This window comes from Cavia porcellus, unplaced genomic scaffold, assembly GCF_034190915.1.
Source record: "Cavia porcellus strain 051 isolate PalLab524CR breed Dunkin Hartley unplaced genomic scaffold, mCavPor4.1 scaffold_18, whole genome shotgun sequence".
Lineage (NCBI taxonomy): Eukaryota > Metazoa > Chordata > Mammalia > Rodentia > Caviidae > Cavia > Cavia porcellus.
In genome coordinates, this window is record NW_026947501.1 from 40,934,172 (window position 1) to 40,957,139 (window position 22,968).

The window sequence follows — 22,968 nt, forward strand, 5'->3', positions numbered from 1 at the left end:
CAAATTCAGACGAAACTTAAACATAATATTTCTTCAGAATGCATTCATGTAAAATGGACACTCTGGGAAGATTTCTGTGAAGCTACCTGGCTTCATATTGCCCCCTATTACACCACATGGAAGTGACAGTGTATTTTCTCTTCCAAATTTGATAGAAGCAGTAAAGAAAATGTCTTCAGTTTGCAGCAAAAACAAAGTCTCAGGCCAACTCAAGTGCTATCACTAGCAATGCATACTAGTACCCAGCATAAATCTCAGGTCTCACACATGTCCCAGGTGTAACCCCTGTCCAGTAGAGGACACTGACCAAAGGCAAAATTACCTACAGCTAAACCCGGAGATTTACTAAGTTCTTCTGGTACCTTTGTAAAATTATAGGCTGGAATCCTCCCCAGGAACACATCTTAATTTATGTAGTAAAATATTTGCTATGGTTGTTTGAGTAAGAGATTTTACATTTTAAAGGAGAAAGCCCTCCAGTGGAGCTATGGTAACTTTTGGTTCCATATGGTACCTATGGTTCTTTTTTCATGTCTCAGTCATGAGTTGAGCAAGTCTTGCTCAGCCACACAATCCTTTCCACGATGTGCTGCATCTCCAAAACAAAACCAGGAAGCCAACAGTCAGGGACTGAAACCTCCACAACTGTAAATCAAGAGATAGACACAGACAGAGACAGAGGCAGAGACAGAGTCAGAGACCAGACTGGAAGACTGGTTCAAAGCAAGATCTTTAGTGTAACTACTCTTCCTCAATACATTGTTCACCATTGTCAGTTTTGTTTCTGACTGTTGAGACTCGTATGTGTTGCTTCCAAAAAGAGTGCTAATACAACATCCTACTTGAAGGCTGCATTATTTAGTGCGTGAATTACTCTGAAATCTAGTTAGACAACTTCCATGAAGGGGCAGTGAACATTTCTAAGAATATGCCACATAACAATTGATTTCAACTTGCCAAGGTATCAATGCACAAGGTGAGGTTCTTACTCTCCATTTTTAATCACAAAGCTTACTAGGATTTTGCTCCAAAGAAGCCTTGCTTCTAAATTTTCTCCATATAACTAGAGGTTGAAAATTAGTAATTCTAGAATTTGGCAGTGTATGTCTCTCGTTGATCTCACATTCAAGACAGCAAGTAAATTTCAATAGTCTGTTTCTAGTTTTCCTTGAACATCCTCTACCAAGACTACCATTTTCTCCAACATGTCTTGTGGCACAGGCCACAAATAATTTCATTACAGGAATCATTAATTTCTGTTATATGGTTTTAGGCTCTGGAAAATTTTCAAATTACTGTGAAACATAGTTTATAGTAGTTTATTACTATGAAATCTAGTTTATAGTTCATAGTCTGATACTTCTAAGAAATCACATTTTGCCTTCTACGCTGAACACCTTAACCCATTGGCCACTGTAGAGAAAGATGGGCAGTCTGTGGTTATACTGTAACTGCAGAACAAATAAGCTTTCCTGCCATACTGAACACAAGGTAAGAGAGACTAATAAAACTGAAGACGCTAGCTATACACATAATTCTCAGCCACTAGAATTTGAAGATGGCTTGTTACATGGGAAAACAGACAAAACCATGTTTGGGGATCTGGGAATCAGGACTGAATTGGAATATATTAGAAATATAGCATATCACTGACCATCTAAATGGCAATGATTCTGGTATATGTGTGATTCTGAAGATTAGCCAAATAGTCTAAGCAGGAGACACAATTTTGGGGAGATCAAGTATTAAATGAGTGTAAACAGCAGAAGCCGAGCTGTGCTTTGGCATCTAACCTCAAATACACAGGTGTCAGGAGATGAGGAGAAGCCATCACTGAAAATGAGAATGAGAGAACACCCAGGTGAGAATTGTATAATAATTTCTCTCTCTTCTCTCTCTCTCTCTCTCTCTCTCTCTCTCTCTCTCTCTCTCTCTCTCTCTCTCTCTCTCTCTCTCTCTCTCTCTCTTGTCGTTTTCCTTTTTATCGGTACCGGGAATGAACTCACAATTGCCTGCTTGCAAGGCAGGTGCTTATGCTGCTGAGCTAAATCCCCATCCCCTATGTATAATAATTTATCATTACTATAATATAATCCTAGTCCTGTGTCAATGTACAGAACTGACTAAGATGTCTCCTTTCCTCCTCAGTTGGCTCTAAGCAAAGTAAATAGTGCTGGCTGAAGTACTGATGTGTAATCTCTGAAGTCAAGTGACAGCTTTGTTTCTTCGCCTGTGTCTCTGTCTAAAAGGCTGACCATAGAGGGAGGGTAGAGCAAATGCTACCAGAGAGTCACTTGTCTTGAGCCTCAAGATAATGGGCTATGATTTCCGGAGACCAAAAAATACCCAAAAAAAAACAAAAAACAAAAAACAAAACAAAAAAACAACGTTTGTGCCACAGATCTAAAGTACCTGACTCCAAAATATTAACTGGTACCTCATTCATGTTATGCAGATTGGTCTTTTTGCACCCCATTTTCTTTACATATTGCACAGGTGCTTTCTAGTTACCTATCTAGTGCAGATCATGTTAGTCGCATAATTATTGTCATTCTCTCCATCACTCATTCTCAAGCCAGTCCGATTTTCATAAATTAGTTAATTCTGGTTTAGTGATCAGTGGAGGCCTTGTTCTGTGCACTCTCATCTAGATTGGATCAGGACCCCTTGGTTGTCTTTCACTGTAAATATTCTGTAGTGTCTTTATTCTGGTTGTGTTACACTGGAGATAGCAGATTGGAAGTAACTCATTGGGATTCTAATACCCTTTCCATGGGATTACAAATGTAAAATCTTCCCAGCCACAAGGAGGATGAAAAAAATGACCCCTTAGAAAAGGCATCACAGGCTTTGGCTGCTGCTGCAGTCATCCTGAGGATTTAATCTGAGCTGTACATGGAAGAAGTAATGTCACCTGCCTTGACATTAAGGAAGCACAAGATCATATGAACAAAAAGAATTCAGCACATTCAGAGATTAGAAAAGAGGCCCAGGGAGTAGGTGGAGGAGAGGAGAGGAAACAAGGTAAGAAACACTGATATCCGAGCAGGGGAGGACAGATGCTCTGTTACTACTTAAGAACTCCTGAATATGCCAATTCTGACTATGGGTGCACCTCAGTTACAGAGCCCATTCTTAGGCTGTGAAAGTCCTGTCCAAAACTGGTTCCATCCCACAAAGAAGCGAGAGAAGAAAAACCCATTCCATCTCCACCCAGCCCTGTCTCTTCCATCTGCCTAACTATGGGTACAGTCATTGACAAATCTCACATTTATCGACAGATTCCAAACACAGAAGTCAAAGACCGAAGTCATAGACAGAGCCCTAAAATTGTGAATGAGTTCCTGGTGAAATGAGAAAGATTTGACAAGTGAAGGAAACAAAGTAATTTCACTTTTATTTTGATTTTTTAAAATAATGTGCTAGTACTGAGCAAAAGAAAGTTCTCATTTACACCTATTTATAAATTTGCTTCCCATGTGACTGGATCTACGTAAACAATGCTAAGAAACTCACATATGCTATGCTATTCATCCTTCAAGGCAATTTCATCATTCCTAGTTTTCAAGTGAGAAATGGAAACTCACAGGAGATTCACTGGATGCATTTGCAGATTTTAATCTTGTCTCTGAGTTAAACTCTCACGCCACTTAGTATGGCTCTTCCTGATGGGAGAAAGCATGCCACTGCTCAGCTACCAGAAGGCTGCAAGTGAAGGTCTAAGCAGGTGGGCAGGCATGAGCAGCATTCCACTCAGCTCAGAAATAGCACCCAGGTTTTTCTGAGCACACAAGCCTAAGCTGAGTCCAAGGCCCTGATGGCATCACTATGGCTCACACCTAGGCAGCCTCTCTCTGTGGGCAATGTAGAATTTCTCTGAAACCCAGGTCACAACCAGCCTCCCCCAAGACCTTCCACACACATTCACCATTCTTATAAGAAACAGGCAGATGGGTTACTGGGATGTAGATCTGTTAAAGCACTTACCTAGCAGAGGCAAGGACCTAGGAATGTAAGAACCAGAAAGAGACATGTAAATTCTGTGTTTCTGTTTTGTACAAAGTATCCTTTAAGGTATCACACAATCTAGAATGTAACACTTCTATGCAGTGCCCCAAGATATAAATTATCTTTAATTTTTGCACTAAGATAATCTTTAGTCACAGATAAAACCTGATTTTTCCCATATATTTGATTATGCCCATTTGATTGACTTCCAGTAAGCGCAGAGATGGATTTCATGCTCAGTTATAAATTTTTTCCAATTAAGTAATGTTTAAAAGACAAAATTTTCAGGCAATACAAACTTCTCTCTGCATGCCTGTTTGTATAATATTTGGCAAAGGCAAAGCTATTTGTTCACAACTATATTGAAATTATAAGACAAGCCAGCACACTTGAGAACTCTCAAGTCCCTATATGGTCAACTTTCACTCATCTCAGACTCGCCTGAATCACACTGCTGCCTGCTCCTTATATAAATGCTCTGCTTCTTCAGATGCCCACTGTGCATTTTTCCTTCAGTATGGAATAGCAGAAGCTTGTGAGATCACAAATCACTATTTGAAAAGTATGAGAATATTGTTTCCTTTTATGCCCCGGGGTAAGGGTTCAATTCCATTTCAAAAGTGACTATAATGGAAATACTAAGTTGTTGTTCCCACGGAGACTTAAACTTTGCCATGCCAAACACTGAATTTGGACAATTCTAGTGAGATGAGGGGACTGGAGGGCAGGTTCAGCTAAACACACAGTTATTTTCATCATTAGCATGAAGTCAGATGTGAAAACTACAGAGGAATGTGTGATGCTGCAAGAAATGTCAGAGAGATGAGCTGGTGCTGGCTCTGTGTTTAGAAGAAAAGGGCTACTGGCCAAGGCATGAGGAGGACATCAGGCAGCATGAAAGGCAAGAGAAAGACTCTCTCCTGGAGGCATGAGAATGTCTGGATATTTATCCACCAAATCTGAACTATAGAAAGATGGCATTTCTTATTTTAATGAATTGTATCAATATCTGTTGCCAGGAATAATCATCACATTCATCTTAGACAATCTGTACCAGTACACAGTGTATCATAATGCTTATTTTTCCCATTCTCTTCCACTCAATCCATCTTCTCCTCTTCATTTACAGAACTTTGTTACTATTGCTTTCCTTCCATTCTTTGCATAGTTTTAATGTCTATTGCCTTCTTTCTCGTCCCTATGCCCCGTTCCTGGTTTACTTTGCCTTTTGTACATTTTCTTCCTAATTCCTAAAATCTGTCCTACATCTTGATCCTTATTTAGAATTTGAGTTTGTAATCTAAGAAAAACAATGCAATATTTAAACATGTGTGTCCAGTTGCTCTCATACAAAATGATTTAGATGCACTCATTTACCTAAAAATGACTCTAATTTACTCTACAATATGGCAAAGAAGTACTACATTGAACATATAAACCACATTTTCCTTATCCATTAATCTGCAAAAGAGAATATAGATGATTTCCAAGATTAAGTTATCAAAAAGTGCACCACATGCACGGGTGTACATAGATTGCTGTGGCTGAATCCAAAAGTAAGCATCTGAAATACAAACAGCAAAGAAATATATGAAAAAGTGCCCAACATCACTGGGTCATTCAAGAAATGCAAACTCAAACAACATAAGGTTTCATTTCAATCCACAAGAACGTGGCTATTGCCAAGAAAGCAAACAATGACAAAAACTGGAGGCTACAGAGCAAACAACCCGTTTCCAATATTGGCAGGAGTTTAAGTTGGCATCACCATGCTGGAAATCAGTATGGAGATTGTTTCAAAGAATTAGAATTAGATGATCCCTTTGGCCTTAGTCTCTCCCTTCTAGATATCACCAAAAGTGTTAAACTAATGAATTTCTTGTGTTAAAGAATTTGAGCTTGTAGCAAATAAAAACATAAAGAATAGGAAGTTAATACAGAGCTCTTTTCTACATACGAATTTCTTATACTAAAAGAATCAAGAACCAGGGAGTGACATTAATTCATACTAAGCTCTGAAAATTATCTCATGCATACTCCAGATCATGATCTCTCAGGCAGCAGGAGGAAGTGTTGAAGTCCTGGGCTTCTTGGAGAGCAAGCAGCTGGGGAGATACTGAGAGGAAGTTTATGTACGAGGCTGAATCACTGTGGGAGGAGTACCGAAAGTCTGCATACAGTAATAATCTGCCACATCTTCAGCCTGCACTGGGCTGATGGTGAGAGTAAAGTCTGTGCCTGACCCACTGCCACTGAACCGGTCTGGGACCCCAGTTTCTCGGGTGGATGCCAAGTAGATGAGTAGTTTGGGAGATTGCCCTGGTTTCTGCTGGTACCAGTCTAAGTAGTTCTTGTTGTTTCCACTGTATAGAAGACTCTGGCTGGACTTGCAGTGGATGGTGGCTCTCTCTCCAGGAGTCACTGCCAGGGAGGCTGGAGACTGGGTCATCACAATGTCACTGCAGACACCTGTATTCAAGAATGAATGGTGATCATACAGGCATAAACATAAAAGACTTTTCAAATATAAATAATGCAATTAAACATTTAGTATATTCAAAGCTATTCTGTGGTAACACAGATGTATGTTTTTCATAGAAATAATCATTGTTTTCAACTTCTTAAAGTAATTTTTTAATGCTACAATGATATCACTCTGTGGAAATCATGGAGGTTTCCAATTTCTCACCAGAGACCCAGAGCAACACAGTCACGAGCATTGGGGTCTGACAAACCATCTTGCTGTCCTTTCTGTGGCAATGCAGTTCAGACCCTATTGAAAAGACTTCTCTTATAGCATCTTTGCAGCTGCAATGAGCTGGGGGAGACCTATGCAAAGGAAGTAGCAAATAAGGAAGCAAACTGCAAGGGTGATGGGCTGTGAAAGAACTGATTAAAAAAAGAACCAAAAATACCATTACAGAAAATGTGTTTGTGTGACCAGAAAAAAAAAAAAAAAAGCAGTCAATTTAAAGGCTCTATTATTGTACATCCACTAGATGGCATGAAAAAATGACTTAGTTTCAAGTAAAAAAAAAATGAATTTTAAATGGGTTTAATTGGCAGAAATCACAGGCTACCTGCCCTATATTAACAAGTCTTGTGAAATATTACACCACACTAGGAAAAAAAAAAAAAACCAAAAACACATCAGGGAGAAATGGGAACAATTGGAGAACAAGGTAAGAGAGAAAAGTGATGAAGAAAAGTAAGGGAAACACAAGAAGATGTCATTTTCTAGGGCAAGTTTATTACTCTCTTTGAAAAAAACTTTGTCTGAAATCCAAAGCCACTTTTCCCCTGAAGCTACTGAATAACACAGGAAAAACCTTATACTCAATTTTCATCTCATGCATAGGTGGACAGCAAAAGATGGCCTGAGGATTCATTCTGTGAATCCTGTGGTACCCACACTGAACCTGAGAATTTGAATTGTAAGCCAAAGGGTAACACGCATTCTGTGCATCCTACAACTAGGAATTAAAAACAAGACACTAAATAAGCTGAGAAAAGGAGAGAGTACAAAGAAGATCTCTCAGGAAAATCATGACTATGGACCAAAACTACGAAGAATATTTTCTCAGAAGAAACAATGCCTGATGCAGGATTTATCCACTTTGAAATCAGTGGAAGATAGCCTTACAGATGATGTGTCCAAATGAAAACCTGTCTCCTCAGGTGCAAGACCATCCTCAATTTGCAACAAACTCTACGATTTAATTTTCAAGAGCCACTAGATCACAAAGTCAGAGATTCTAATATACAAAAGAAAAGTGTAATTTAAGTTTGAATGCAAAGTAATGGAAATGACAGACAACAAATGTTCTACCTAGATATTAGATTCAGGAATGCTGAAAATAAATTGAACAAAAATTTGTAAAATAGATGCAGCTTGCAAAATGCTGTAAAATAAACATATTTATAAGAGATTGGGCCAGTATTTAGCACTGACATATCAGGGAATATTGTGTCCAATGCACACTGTTAAACTGATCTCAAAACTTTACATTTGTCCAGATCTATTAACAATCAAAAATGTATTTTAATTTTTTATTTAATAAGCTTGAGCTGACCATTTGTTTTGTTTTGAATAGATTCATTTCTGCAATATTTTTGTATATAAATACATTGAATTCATAAAACATTCAAGTTTCAATTAGAACTGCTCAGATACATTAATACAAAAGAGGAAAATAGCACAGGGTTTAGGAAAGGTCTTCAGATCCAAGGGCAAGAATATGGAAGATGAGTAAGTCTGCCCTAATCCAGTCTTAAAAGTTATCATTTTTGATATATCTTTGTTTACATTTATAATTTGACTTTGTAACTACGTTATGATCACAAAGTTCTTTCATTTCATTTACTGTAAATTATTGAATTTAAACAAATAGAGAGGAAGACCATAATACTCCACAAAAATCAAGTAAACATGATTACTTCTCACATGCAGACTGAGAAAATTAGAAATGCACCTTTTGTATTATTTTTATTTTCATGTAAAGGAAACATAAAAACATGTATTATTTATTCTACCACAAAATGAATTTCCACAGTGCATACTGGCTGTGTTGTGTGCTTCAGCTGACACAGAAAACACCAATAAAATTTTGAAGCAAAAGCAACACAGTTTGATCATCTCTTGGCACAGGGACTGGAAATCCACAGTGTAAGTGCCTGAGCAGCTCTGCCTCAGCACCTTTTCCATACTTAACACCTTGAATGGACACAGGTTGTCCTGACATGACACGCTGGACTCCTTCTGGCTCTGGTAATGTGTGGAATCTCTGCTTGCTCTGTGGAGTAAGGACTGTGTTTGCCCAAAATCCATGAAAAGAATGAGATTGTAGAGCAAGATTTTTTTTTAGATTGTATAGAAAAATAAAAGGAAAGCAAAATTATCCCTAGTTCATCTGTGCACCAAATCCAGGCAATTCCTGCATTCAAACTCTTTTGATGAATCTGATATGGAGAGAAAGAAATGAATATGATAGTATACTCACCAGTATGCAAACTAATGCTAGATATTTCATGTTCTCTTTCCAAGGAAATAATTCTCTCTGCATGAAACGGATAGAACTTTACCCCTGCCAAGCACTTTTCACTTGAGTTCCCTTTTGCTGTTAATCACGAGGTCCAGGAAATGTTACAGCTAAAGTGTTTCTAACACTCTCTACTGAACTTGGTAAAAACAGATCCCAGAAGTTGCTTGCTAGCTCCACACTGGGCTATTAAAGGTACCAGAATTAGAGATCAATCCTGGGGTGGTAGGAGCCCTACCATTCCCTTCCTAGGCAGGGAAGAGTCCTAGCAGTGTGGACTTTCCACTCCCACAGACTGACTCACATACACATCACATGTCTGAACTCTGCAATTGCCTTCAGGGTCAGGGCAGGGTGCACTGCATCTCCCTAACAGATCCTACTTTCACAATGGCGTTCTCTGCTCAATGCTGCAGAATATGTGGGATTGGATTCTATTGGGCTTCGTCCTAATACAGAAAACCTTGTACCTCACAGTTTTCAGGTAAGAGGTCTCTCACCGTGCTTTTGCCTCTTTCCACATGTTTATACTCATTAGAAGGTCACCCAGGGAGTGTCTTCCTTTGCCAGTTTGAAAGAAATGTGCTGCACTAACTTTGCTTCTCTGATCAGAATTCTTCAGTTTAACTTCTCAAAATCAGGCTCTCTGCTCAGCTCGTGGGCTTCTAACACTGTCGCCCACTGGTAAGGGCAGAGAGGGATGAAGAAGGAAAGCAGGGTGAGAGGGTGAGCTCTGGGGATCCACCAATGCTCATATCTGATCTGTCGATGTGGAAGGGTTGCAGGTCATATACTCAAGGATGACGTTTAAATCTATGAGAGAAGGAGATGCCAGAAAGTGAAAGCACCTGAAATCTGGGGAAGACTGACACATTGAAACTGGGGGCTGATATTTGCAAATGATTCTAGAAGACCCTTAGTGTTTTTAAATCTGGCTCCATTTCAACATTGAATATTTTCGGTTATACATCATAGTCAAAATAATAAATTAGTTCAAAATACACAATGAAAAAGATAATTATGAAAATCAACTCATGATTCTCCTGCAATATTCTGGGGTACACTGGATAAAGTGCAGTGACCCATAATCCCAGACAACTGTTGCCTCCAAATTTATATGTAGGCCAAGGGAAAATGAAGAGTTTGATAAAAGATCACTTGATATTTGATATACTATTCTTGGGACTTGGACCATGCTTACAAAGTATATACTAAAAAAGCCCATGAGGCTCCTCCAGTACTGCTATTAATGTCTGTATATGCTCACCTTTCAGAGCTATTGTCCTCAGTAGATGTGATGAAAGGTGGTCAGGTGCCTGTTATAGAGGAAAATCAGGACAAATACGCTTTACTGACATACTGAACGTGAGATGTGACAGAAAAGTAAAATCAAGGATGAGAACCATATATTTGCACCTAAACCAGCAGGTAATTTGCATTCATGTGTTTATATGGGAAAGGAGAGGAAAGCAACCCTGAGAGGCAGTCAGCATGAGGAGTGGGACATGTTACAACTTTGAGATGCCATCAGACCTGCATTTAAACCCTAAAAGTAAATCTATCACCACACACACAGAGCAAAAATCACAACTCCAATCACAGAGCAAAAACTTTATAAACAATGTTGCAGTTTTCAAGTAATAAATTAAATGATATTGAGCTAAACAGAAATCTTCCATTAGCGATGATTGCTGTGAAATGGTGCAAACACAGTTTCACTTATGGGATCCAGGCCCCCAAGCAGGTGGAAGGTGTGGAAAGTTGCTTTTAAAGAAGCATGCATTACCTTCCTTCTTCTGGTCAGCTTCATGCACTGCAAGTTCCCAGAGACTGCATATTCGCTACAAAAGTACATATTTATTGCGATATTTTGTGTACCACACTGTATTCTATTTCAACAACTGCAAAACTCCTTGGATATCTCAGGAAGCTCTAGACATTTAATCTGTTCTATATTTTCATTTTATATATTGAAAACAGGCTCATATAGAACATTTTTGTGCAACATCATTTCCATTGGCCACCTATTGTGGGTCTCTGCTTTTTTAGTCACTGGAATCCAGTCTCATACCCACCCTTCTTTGCAGTCAAGTATAGCATCCAAGCTGTTCTCCATGTTACAGAAACTCTAGTGTCTTGTGTTCTAATAATCTTGTAATACCCACTTATAATCCTGCTCTCAACCCAGCTACTGACCTTGACCCCCATGAGTAAGTCCTCCACTTCTGCACACCAGTGAAAAAGCCTCCAGGCTCTCATCAGGGCCAGAGTCATTATGTTTAATGAACTCAAGCAGGGGCAATGATGCCTGGCAGGGAATCCAGGCATGATGAGGTCATGAGGAGCAGCAGAATTCAACAACTTATGGCTCAAAATGCAACCCAGGGAACAGACTCCAGGGAGAAAAGGAATTCTGGTAAGATACACAGTTAGACAGTAGAGAGCAGGCAGGGCAGATCGCACTAGATCTACTTGCACAGATCACAAAATTCTCATTTCCAAGGCTGCAGGTACAGGTCAGTGGCAGAGTGCTTCATCAGCATGCGGATGTCTTGGGATCAGGCTTAAACATACACAATAAAAACAGAAAAAGGAAAACTCCCATCTTCATCAATAACCAGGATATGTGGAAACAGATCTGGGTATGAGGACAGTTCAGAGTTCTTCAACAGACTCCAAACACAGGAGTCCAGAGTGGCAAGCAACCATGAGGCCTAGTGACCATGACAATAACTCAGGGCAACAAGAAATCACTAAATAGTATAAACAGAGAGTTGATTTGATGTGTTTCTTGTTGGTCTGGTGGGGGAGGAGGTTTATTTATCATTACTTTTTGTTTCACATGAAAAATGGTTCATTTCTGTCTTCAAATGAAAAACCACAGCACTGGGGATGATTTCCTGATATACATGGGATGGCTAAGACCAAGAGCTGAGGGTCTCAGCCTGGGTCTGAAGTGACCTCCATGCCTCCTCCACTGGGAAGAAAACCTCTGATGACACAATGACACCATCTACACTTAACAAGATGGTAAGTTTTCTGGTTTCAAATGAAAATATCAGCGCTCACAAGACAAATCAGCTCTCAGACAGCACCATGATATTCACAAATGTCTAAGGTGAATCAGAAACTCCACTGACATTCCCGAGCTTACTCCAAGGAGGCCATGCTCTGTGCAACTGGATAGACTGTGCACCTTGGCCAAAGCCATACTCCAGCATCTCCCCTTCAAGTTGTCTATACAATGCTGCCATTTATTCAAGAAAAAAATTATATAAATCTTCTTTTTGAGTTTTCTATAAAATGATAACTGAGAGTATCACTCAACTCAATACTGACCAGCTCCTATGTAATCCTAAAAGATACAAATTATCTTCAGCATTTGTGCTAGGAAAACATTAGCCAGACATAAGAACAAGAAATTTCCTCAGTAAAATAATGTGTAATTTAATACATCATTTTCATTGAATTCTGAGAAGTTCAGGAGTAATGCATCTTACATAACCTCTATTTTCTTTCCAAAAGAGATTGATAATCATTGCACTTGTGAACAATGCATTCTCAACATATATAACTATGCATTTCCACACATGCATAAAGTATACACAATCATTTACAACTTTTAAAACAGTCGCAACACCCATATACTATCCAGGGTTCTCTATGCAGTTTACATTCACTCACCACAGAAAGTACCGAGTCACCCTGCTACCTGCAATGTGCTTAAAATCTCTAGATGTTTCAGATGCATGCACATGTAATTCCTTTAATGTGCACAGCTCAAATCATTTAAATTGATGTACTGTATTTTAAATGTATATCAGATTTTATTTTGTCTTTGTCTTTTGGAGACAGGATCTCACTCTATATTCCAGACTGCACTTGAACTCACTTTGTAGACCAGGCTGGCCTCACATTTGCAGCAATCCTGTTGTCACTGCCTCCCTAGTGCTGGGATTACAGGTGCCACCATGAATGGCTTACATTAGTTATCTCTATTGGCCTAATTCTGTAGCCTCCACCATTGTAGTTAAAGTATCATCTTGATGTGTCCCACTTTATCTTTACAGGGCACTGCCTACACGACATGCTTTTACTTGGAACCACTCAACAGGCCTTTTCTTCAGGTAGATAGCAGTACACCAAGAACTAAAACCAAAGACCATTTCATAGGGAGACAATTTAAAATGCTTTGGTGTACTTAATTATAAGTGGCTTGTGAGACTCATCTTCTTTGCTATGTCTCTATCCTTAAGAATGTAGAAGATGCCTATATCTGATTTAAAATCGAAGTATGAACAGAATTAGATGACACATTTTTTCCATTGAGGACATGGGATCTCATCCTCAAAGACAGAATTTGGTTAATTAGCAGAGAATGGAAGATGCAAAATTAAAATCTGTAGAATATAAAAACCGAATCTTGGCCAAGGTTGGCACCTAGAAAGCAGAAGGGAGGCTGCATGTATTCTGTAAGAATGGTCAAGAGATAAAATGTTATAGATAGGAAGATGAAGGACAGAGACCCTAGGACCTGCAAAGAGACAGATTCCCTCCTAGATCCTCCAATGTGAATGTAGAGCACTTATCTCACTTGGGCAAGGACCTAGTGCTTTTGTGAAATCAAGAAAGAGGCAGATAAATTGATTTTATATTTTCTATAAAATTGCTTTTTAAAATGTCAGGAAAACGCATAATTTAACAGCTTCAGTTAAGTGCCTAAATTATTATTATTATTATTATTATTTTGCTACTGGAGTATGACCTCATGACTTTGTGCTTGCCAGACAGGTGCTTTTGCCACCGCAATAAATCCCTGGTCCATTATCTTCAAAGGTTTCAGTCAGAAAATCTTTTGTCACACTTAAAAATTGAATCTTGTCCTGTATGTTTGCAATTCCTATAATATGCTCTTTATAATGGCTTATATAAGAAGGTCAGAATTTCATTTTATATTAATTTTTTTCCATTTAAGTAAGGTTTACAAGACAAAATTTGCATGTGGTACAAGCCACCTTTCTAGATGCCTCTTTCTGTATGTATTATTTGGTAAAGGCATAGCTACGTGCCCACATCCATAGTCAAGTTGTAAGACAAAGGCAGCACCCCGGAGAGCTGCAGGGACCCAGGTGGTCAACTTCCACTGACCCCAAACTCACTTGAGTCACACTGCTTCCTGCTCCTTAGTAAATGCTTCAGATGCCGACTATGTATATTTCCTTTAGTATGGAACAGCAGAACTTCTGAGATCTCAGACCATAATATGCAAAGTATGAGAATCTTATTTCCTACTATGGCCCAGTATAGATCCTCAATTCCTATTAAAAGTGGTGGTATACGTGCCGTTATTCAGTACACTGTTTCCATAGAGATTCAAAATTTCCCCTGAGCAGGAACTGAATTTGGTGGATCGCTGGGACACAAGGAAAAGAGAAGACACAGATAAACACAGACTTATACTCATCACCAGTGTGAAGTCAAATGAAAACACTTCGAGAGAGGCGTGATGTTGGAAGAAGTGTCAGAGAGATGAAATAGTGCTGGCTCTGTGTTTAGAGGACAAGGGCTACTGGCCAAGGCATGTGGGAAACCTCAAGCAGTAAGAAAGGCAAGGGAATGATTCCCTGCTTGAGGCTCCAAATGGAAACACAGCCTGAGACCATCGGGCTTTTAGCCCCATTGAGCCTGAACAGTAAAATGATGAAATGCACTTTTTAATGTTTTTATCAGTAATTTTTCCCATGCATAATGACCAAATTTACTGTAGGGAAATGGCACCTGTATATACTAATAAAGGTTCTTCCTTGTTTCCCATTCCTTCCTTTCAGTCCTTCCCCTCTCCATTTACAGGGCTGTGTTTCTATTGCTTTCCTGCCATTCTTTTCATACTTTTAATTCCTGTTTCCTTCTTTCCCATCCCTATACTCCCTCTCTTCTATACATTTCAATTTGAACATTTTCTTTCTATTTCCTAAAAGCTATCCTCCATGTTGGTCCTTACTTAGCCTTTGGGTTATTCACACAAGAGAAGCAATGCAATGTTTAAACATCTGTGTCCATTTTATTTCACTTAACATTATGTTCCCAAGATGCACTCATCTACCTAAAAATGTGTCAAGTTTATCCTCCTTTATGGCACAGTAGTGCTCCACCTGTATAGAAACCATCTTTTCTCTATTTACCCATCTGCTAATGAGCATATGGGCAGTTTCTAAGCTTTAGCTATCATAACATGCACCACTTATGCGGGATGCATATGTTATTGTGACCCAATGAAAAGTGAGCATCTGAAATAAATACACTTCTTAAATGGAGACAAACAGAAAATAAATATATGAAAAAATGTTCAGTGTTACTCATCATTCAAGAGATGTAAATTAAAACAACATGGAGATTTCATCTCACTCCAGAAAGAATGGCATTTATCAACAAATGTACCAATAACAAATACTGGTGAGACTAAAAACTGGCATGACCACAATGAAAATCAGTATGTAGACTCCTCAAAAAGTAGAACGAGACCTTCCATTTGACTCAAGCATTTCCTTTCTAGAAAAATGGACAAAAGAGTTAAACTGGTGAATATCTCATATTAAAGTCATTGAGCTTGTACTAAACTAATACATAAGAAATAGTAAACTAATACAGAGGTATTTACTACATTTTCCACATGAACCTCCCATAACAAAACTGTAAAGTGACACTGAGACCCCTTATTTTCAGCTAATCTGCAAATAACTCACACACTATCACAGTACCCTCAGCCTCTGCATTCCTTTTGAAGTTAGAAACTATTATTGAAACTTAACTGTCCACGTTTTGCTATTAGAGTGCAGGTGAGGCTTCTGTATTTACAAACACTGTAAATTGGATTTTAATGTAGTTTTCTACATCGTTTTGCATTAACCTTTCAAGGTCTCCATCAAAATTTTTTACATAGATCTTTTGTGTCTGTGTGCGTGTGCATGTGTTGTGTGTGTGTGTGTGTGTGTGTGTGTGTGTGTGTGTGTGTGCATGCGTGCCTCAGGGATCAAACTCAGGACCTAGCCTTTGTTATTCAGGCACTTATGCTGCTGACCTAAATCCCTGGCCTCTACCTAGGTCTTTTAATTTAGGTTCTGTGATAACTTGGACCCCGGTATAAAATCCAAGGAAGCAAGAAATTAAAATTGGTGAAGCAAACACTGCTGGGGATGTCAAGGGGGATGGGGGAACCCTTTTTTCCAGGCCTGGTGACACAGCCTCCAGGAGCCAATTTGGAGACTGCACCCCTCACAGCTAAAAGTCAGGGCTTTTATCTTGTAAATCCACAAACAGCTGCTGGTCACACAATATAAGGAAGGGGCTGGGGGTGTGAATGCACTACAAAGCATAAACGGCAATTGCAAGTCTCCCTGCATACTAGCAAGTTTAGATAAGAAGAAATCTTGTTTTTCTTAGCAAAGAATGGAGAAGTCTAACAGCAATTAACAACCTTAGTTACCTTACTTTAGCAACACAACTGTTATTTGTAGAGGGCAACAATGGTTAACATATCAATTAGTAAGATTTTACCATTCTTTTCAGAGGAGAGCATTGATTAACATATCAATCCTTTACTCAGAGGGAAAAGGAAAACACATTTACAGTAAGGCCATGTTATAGGTATTGCTATGATTCAAATGAAGCTATTTTTGTGAAGAATGTACAATATAATACAATCTAATGCAATTAACACAATTTGTGATGGGCCACCGGCTTTGACGCGATAGTTAGGGGGGCTTAGGTTATAACATTCCCTTCTGATGATGTGACTGAGGTCAAATTTTTGACCTAAAGATCTCAAGGGACAAGTTCATATGTTTGTTGTTTAACCATCATTAATTTTATGCTCTGCATCTGACGCCTGATATATGCAGTTAGCCTATTTACTATACAGGGACCTACAGTAGCTAACACTAGAATCATAACAAGAGGACTGGCTAAGGTTGCTATTATGTTTTTCATCCATGGTGGGAAGGAGAACATTTGTTCTGCCCATCCCAGAGTTTCTCGCCTTAGTCTTTCTCTTTCATGTATGCCATTTTGGAGTTCAGCTAAATTTTGTTTCACCACCTCAGACTTATTAGCATAAAGGCAGCATTCCTCTCCTAAATCCAAGCATAGCCCTTTTTCAGCTAACAGGAGGTCTAACCTTCTGTGATTTTTGGAGAGCTACTTCAGCTAAGGAGTCAATTAAAAGCAGCATAGTTCCTGCAATGCCACATAGATCTCTACTTGTTCTGCTGTTAGGAGATCTAGTCCCCTTCTGTTTTGGAGAACTACTTCAGCCAACAAGTCTATTTGGTCTTGAATGACCTGAATGGTACTAGACATTGCCTGCACATCACTAACAATCTGGTTGGAAGGTTGGACAGAAACCCCTACTCCTGTTGCCCCCATACCTAAGGCTCCTGATATCTCTAGGCCTACCAATAAGGAATAAATTGAATTACCCTCTTTAAGTGGCCTGTGATGTAATCTAAACTAGGAATGGGGACAGGCTCATCCCCGGGTAGGATCTCTATATCAGGCAACAGGACAGCTGTTACACGTATCCCTTTCCAGTTAGTTGGGAGGAAAGTATAGGCCAAATTTACTCCACAAATAAATACTTGTCCTTTGATGGGATAAAGGGAGGTAGTCTGGTTAACTATGGAACTCCAATTAGTAAATGCAAGGAACCCCACATCAATGTTGGAGGTATCATTATGAAAACCTCCTTGAAGACAGAGAGTCCTTGAAGCCTACTGGTTGTACTCTAAAGGGGGGACCAGCACTACAATTTAAGTAATCTTGTTTCTCCAGTGTAGCCAGAGAAACACTGCAGGGGATGCCAAGGGAGATGGGGGAACCCTGTGCCATGCATAACCAGCAATTCTTCAGCCAAAGTTGGTTTGGAAGCATTTAAGGCTTTATGAGTGGCTTCTAGAATATCAGAAATTTGAGCATCCAGATGAATTCCCTGCAATTTAGGCAGCTTATTTTTATTAGCAGCTTGACTCTTTCCTCAACCACCAGAGTTTTCTGATCTTATCTTGCGGCCCGCCCCAATCAGACACATGTATAGGGGCCACCCTGCTCCAGGACACTGATTTATCAACCATGCTGAGACATGAGGCTTGGGCATACTTTGACCTTCCTATCACTGTCGGATTTGTCGACCAATCACCTTTAACTCTTTCAGCCCTTGTCCTCATAAGCTCAGCAGTGAAGTAAGTTTTGCTACCTATGCCTATACATTCTTGTACACAGTCATAGCAGGAGGAATGCATTTCTGAATACTAAGAACGATTTTGAGGGCATGGCCCTCACTGGCTGCCTTTGTTAGGTATCATGTGGGGTTTTACCATTTATATCCGCATTTTAGTCAAACCCCTGTAACTGAGGGTATAGCAACAAGGAATGTTAACTTGTCCCCACAATCTGTCCGAAGACTGTATGTATACAATTTATCATTTGTGTGGGAAGGATCTTGATCCTTGTTTCCTATTGTATGTATAATCCCCCCAGTTGGTGTCTTTACCTTTAGTAATTAGCCCCCTCTACAATCACAGGAGCTCCCACATAAAGACCTTAACAATTGTTCTTTGCTTACAGGGGGACCAAAGCTGCTGTGCAAGGTCTGCATCGATGTTATTAAACTCAAAGCAAGCAAGCTAAAACAGTTCATGACCAGCATAATCTAACTATGCCTTAGTCAATTTTAACTTTAAGGGGTTACCAGTCTGCTGTGTAGTCCACTGAGTATGTCCCTCGTTGTCCACTGTTTCCAGTGGCTTTACATGAGTGTAGTGAATCCACGCAGTTTTTCCTGTTACCTTGATGGCAGTGGGGGTACTGAGCACCATGGTGAAAGGTCCTTCCCAGCGGGGTTTGAGGGAGTCATGGTGGTGACACTGAACCAAGACTGGAGTCCCTGGCTTGATAGGCACCTTGAGAGGTGTCTCTGAAGGCAGATCTGGGTGTTTTTGTCTAGTCTAAACAGCTGGTGGATTGAAGTCAACACAGGTTGGAGAGTCTCCAGAGACTTAATGAGATCTTGATTAGTTATTTTAACTAATTTATTTTCTGACAATCTTGGAACCAATGGCAGGGGCCTCCCAACATGGCTACAATGGGGGAAATTCCAGAAACATATGGGGTACATCTACCTCTTAACAGTGCAAAGGGAAGAAGGCTCACCCAATTATCGCCAGTTTTTGAAGACAGCTTAGCTAAAATGTCCTTGAGACTTTGGTTCATACGTTCTACTTGCCCTGAGCTTTGTGGCTGATAGGCGCAATGGAGTTTTAATTAATCTTTAATGCCTGGTCTACCTTTTGGGTGACTTGGGCTATGAAAGCCAGGCCATTATCTGACCCCAATGATAGTGGGAGGCCAAATCAAGGTATGATCTCGTGCAATAGCCTTTTAACTACCACTAAGGTTGACTCAGACTTAGTAGGGAAAGCCTCTGCCCAGCCAGTAAAAGTATTTATTAATACCAAGAGACAGAGGTACCCCTGTAAATCAGGCTTTACCATGCCATGAAGTCTACTTTCCAATGTTATCCTTGAACAATTCTGCAATGTCGGGTGGTCTCCAGCATAGAGCTCTTGGCTGAGTTGACTAACAATCACTGTGGGCATCTGAAGCTCAAAGAGGTGGTCAGTTTGCAGAGTTGTAGAATAAAAAAATCGAGTTCTGAACAATTCCACAAGTTTAGTTTTTTCTAAACAAGTAGTCTGGCGAGCCCAGTGTAACAGCTCCCACCCTAGTGCCTCCAGTAACAGTACTTGTTTATCAGGTAACTGGTACCAGCTCCCTGGGGTGGGGGACGTTTCTCCAAGTTGAGATGATAACTGTAGGTCTTTCTTTGTATAGACTGGTTCTGACAAGGTCGGAGGGACTAGCATCAGAGCAGTTACTTTCTTGGTTGGCTTCTCTGATGTGGTTGCTATTTTTTGGTTGGTTTCTCTGATGTGGTTGCTATTTTTTGAGCGGCTTGATCTTCCAAACTGTTTCCTAAGGTGACAGTGTCATCTCCTGTCTGGTGAGCCTTGTAATGAATAATAGCAACTTGTTGAGGCAGCCAGACATCTGCCAGCAAGTCTAGAATCTGTGGAGCATTTTTAATCTTATTCCCAGCTGAGATTAAGAGACCTTGCTCTGATAGATGGCTACTTGTACATGTACAGTAGCAAAAGCATATCTACTGTCAGTTAAAATGTTTACCCTCCTTCCTGTGGCTAGTTTTAGCCTCTCAGTCAAAGCAACAAGCTCTGCCTTTTGGGCAAAGGTGCCAGGCTCTACCCACTTAACCCAGAGTACCTCCTTTTCGGTGGTCACTGCTGCCCCGGCCACTCATTTGCCCTTCTGGATGAAGCTGCTTCTATCAATTAAATAGTTGTCAGCATTTCCCAAAAGCTGGTCGGTAAGATCAGCCTGTAGGTTCTGCTGCAGTTCCAGGATGTCAGCACACTCATGGAGAGGTGTCCTTTGCTCCTCCAGGTCATCATCAGGCATAAGGGTGGCTGGGTTTAAAGCTGAAGAAGTCTTGAATATCACTGACTCTGGGTCTAGAAGCAGGGCTTGACAGTGTAGAATTCTGGCATTCGAAAGCCTTTTTTTTTTTTTTTTTTCGAGAGGGGTTTTGATAAGAGTCTCTAAACTGTGAGAGGTTACCACAGAAATCACTTGCCCAAAGTAAGTTTCTTCCCCTCCTTAAGTAACATTGTCACAGCACCTAGTATTCTTAGGCAAGGGGGCTATCCATACTCCTGTCACTGGATCAAGTTGTTTGGAGAGGTAGGCTATAGGCCTCTTCCAAGGGCCAATGTCCTGAGTTAGGACTCATTTGGCAGTGCCCCTGAGTTTATCTATGAACAAGGTGAATGGCTTAGTAACATCAGGGAGTCCCAGAGCTGGGGCCTTTGTCAAGGCCCACTTGAGCTGCTGGAAGGCCTGTTCACATTTATCAGTCCAGTTCAGTGTTTTGAGTTTTTCCCTTACAGGAGTCATATAGAGGCGAGCTTTTCAGTAACATTTAGCCTACAGCATCCAAACACCCCCAGAAACTTCATCTGTTTTTTAAAACTTTTCTCTCATAGAGCAATTCTAACACCTTGGTTATCTTTTTGGTGATAACTTTTTGTAAATTTTCTAATTCTCAAAGACCTTTTGTGCTATCTCTATTAATTGACTGAGGAGCATTCCCTCAAAGCTCTCAAACTTTTTCAATTTTTGTCTAACATGTGTGGCCAACTGAGTTGCAAAGAGAACAACTGGCAATACTGGGAAACCTCCTTACCTCTGGATGTCCAATGGGGGTGCGACAAAAGGAGGACATGGTTTTGGCTTTCTGGATCAGAGAGCTGGCTTCATTTGGAGGGCACACCGCTTTTTTCCAGAATGTCACGTGGCAGCCCTTCATTTTACTGAAATTATATTCTTAACAAAGAAGGACTTTTTCATAGGGAACAAAATTGTGCTGAATAATCTCCCAGATGTTTACAGCACATGCAAGAACTTGTATCTTATCTCTAGTATCACCTATAATCTCATTTTAATGGAAACATTTTGCAGCAAAGTACAATCTTATGAATACTTCTACCAAAACTGATCTAATACTGTCAAATTCTGAATGCATTTACTTCTTGTCAAACCTGTTATTTGCAGTACTATAAACCAAGACAAATAAAATTTACATTCTCTTGAGCCTTTTATAACTTACAATATACCCCCCAAGTTAAGCTTTTATATTTTTCCACATTCTGGCACAGCCAGACATTTTTACTTGAAGACAAAACACCTTTTTTTGTCCCTCTTTTTAGTATTACCAGTCAATTACCTTTCCTCTCGCTTTTCAGACAACATCAAAACTCTTAACAAAACCCTTGAAGTCACCTTTTAGTAGTCTAAAACATACTTAATTATTTTATGTCTTTTTACCACATAAAAATGCTGTATTTTAAAAACAAAACTGTAACCTTTTAACTGGCTCAAATATAGTATGACCTGGTTTTTACTTGGTAAATTTGATATGAACCATAAATATTCATATATATGTGCACATATGTTTACATTTTAAGTGCAGAAAGAAAAATACTCCTTTTAAAAGGCATGCCGAGTTTGCAAGCAATCAATTGAAGACTTACGTATTAAACAAGGCGCCACATCATTAAAGACACAAACAAAGGGTGCTTCATGCACAGTTTGGTGAGCTAAAGGAAACGATTTTTCTTATTATGAACCTTGAATCTATTAAGCCATATGGATCCTGCAACAGAAATGGGCAACAAGCCCCTAAGTTAGCAACAAATTTAAACAGGCTAACAATTCTAAAGTACAAAAACTCTGAACATAAGTATCTAAATCCCTTTGTCTGTTTTGGGCTTGTAGAAGGGGTTCCTAGGAGAGAATGTTCTGTTAGATTTAGGGTAACCAAAAGGAGAACAATTAGAACAAATGGACACACAAACAGACATACAAGACAAGACAAGCTGCAGCAAAATGGCCTTTGCTCAAAAATTAGTCAAATTTTGGGATCTGGAGGAATTAATAAATTAAAAATTAACCAATGGAGTGGTTCCCCATCCAGGGCAGAGTCACAGATGGATGGTTTGTCTGAAAAACCAATTGACTCTGTCCTCGAGAGGTGCCCACTGCCAAATTGAGGTATCCCATCCAAATTACAAATTGACCATGGCCCAAACAAACTCTCCAGAGGGGGGTTTACTTTCAGATGTTCAGAAATGGATCTGGGGTCTTGCTCCCATCCCAGACCAAGCCCCCAAATGTGATAACTTGGGCCACGGTATAAAATCCAAGGAAGCAAGAAATTAAATTTTTGAAGCAAAGGCTTTATTTCCAGGCCTGGTGACACAGCCTCCAGGAGTCTATTTGGAGACTGCACCCTTCA

General features: G+C 39.7%; 1 gene segment (V, D, J or C); it reads right to left on the bottom strand.

The window, feature by feature from the left end:
• Positions 1-6,121: 6,121 nt before the first annotated feature.
• LOC111756562 (immunoglobulin kappa variable 4-1-like) lies at positions 6,122-6,829 on the bottom strand. The segment is given in 2 exon segments: positions 6,122-6,477; positions 6,698-6,829. Coding segments are annotated over 2 exon segments (390 nt in total).
• Between the last annotated feature and the right edge of the window lie 16,139 nt (positions 6,830-22,968).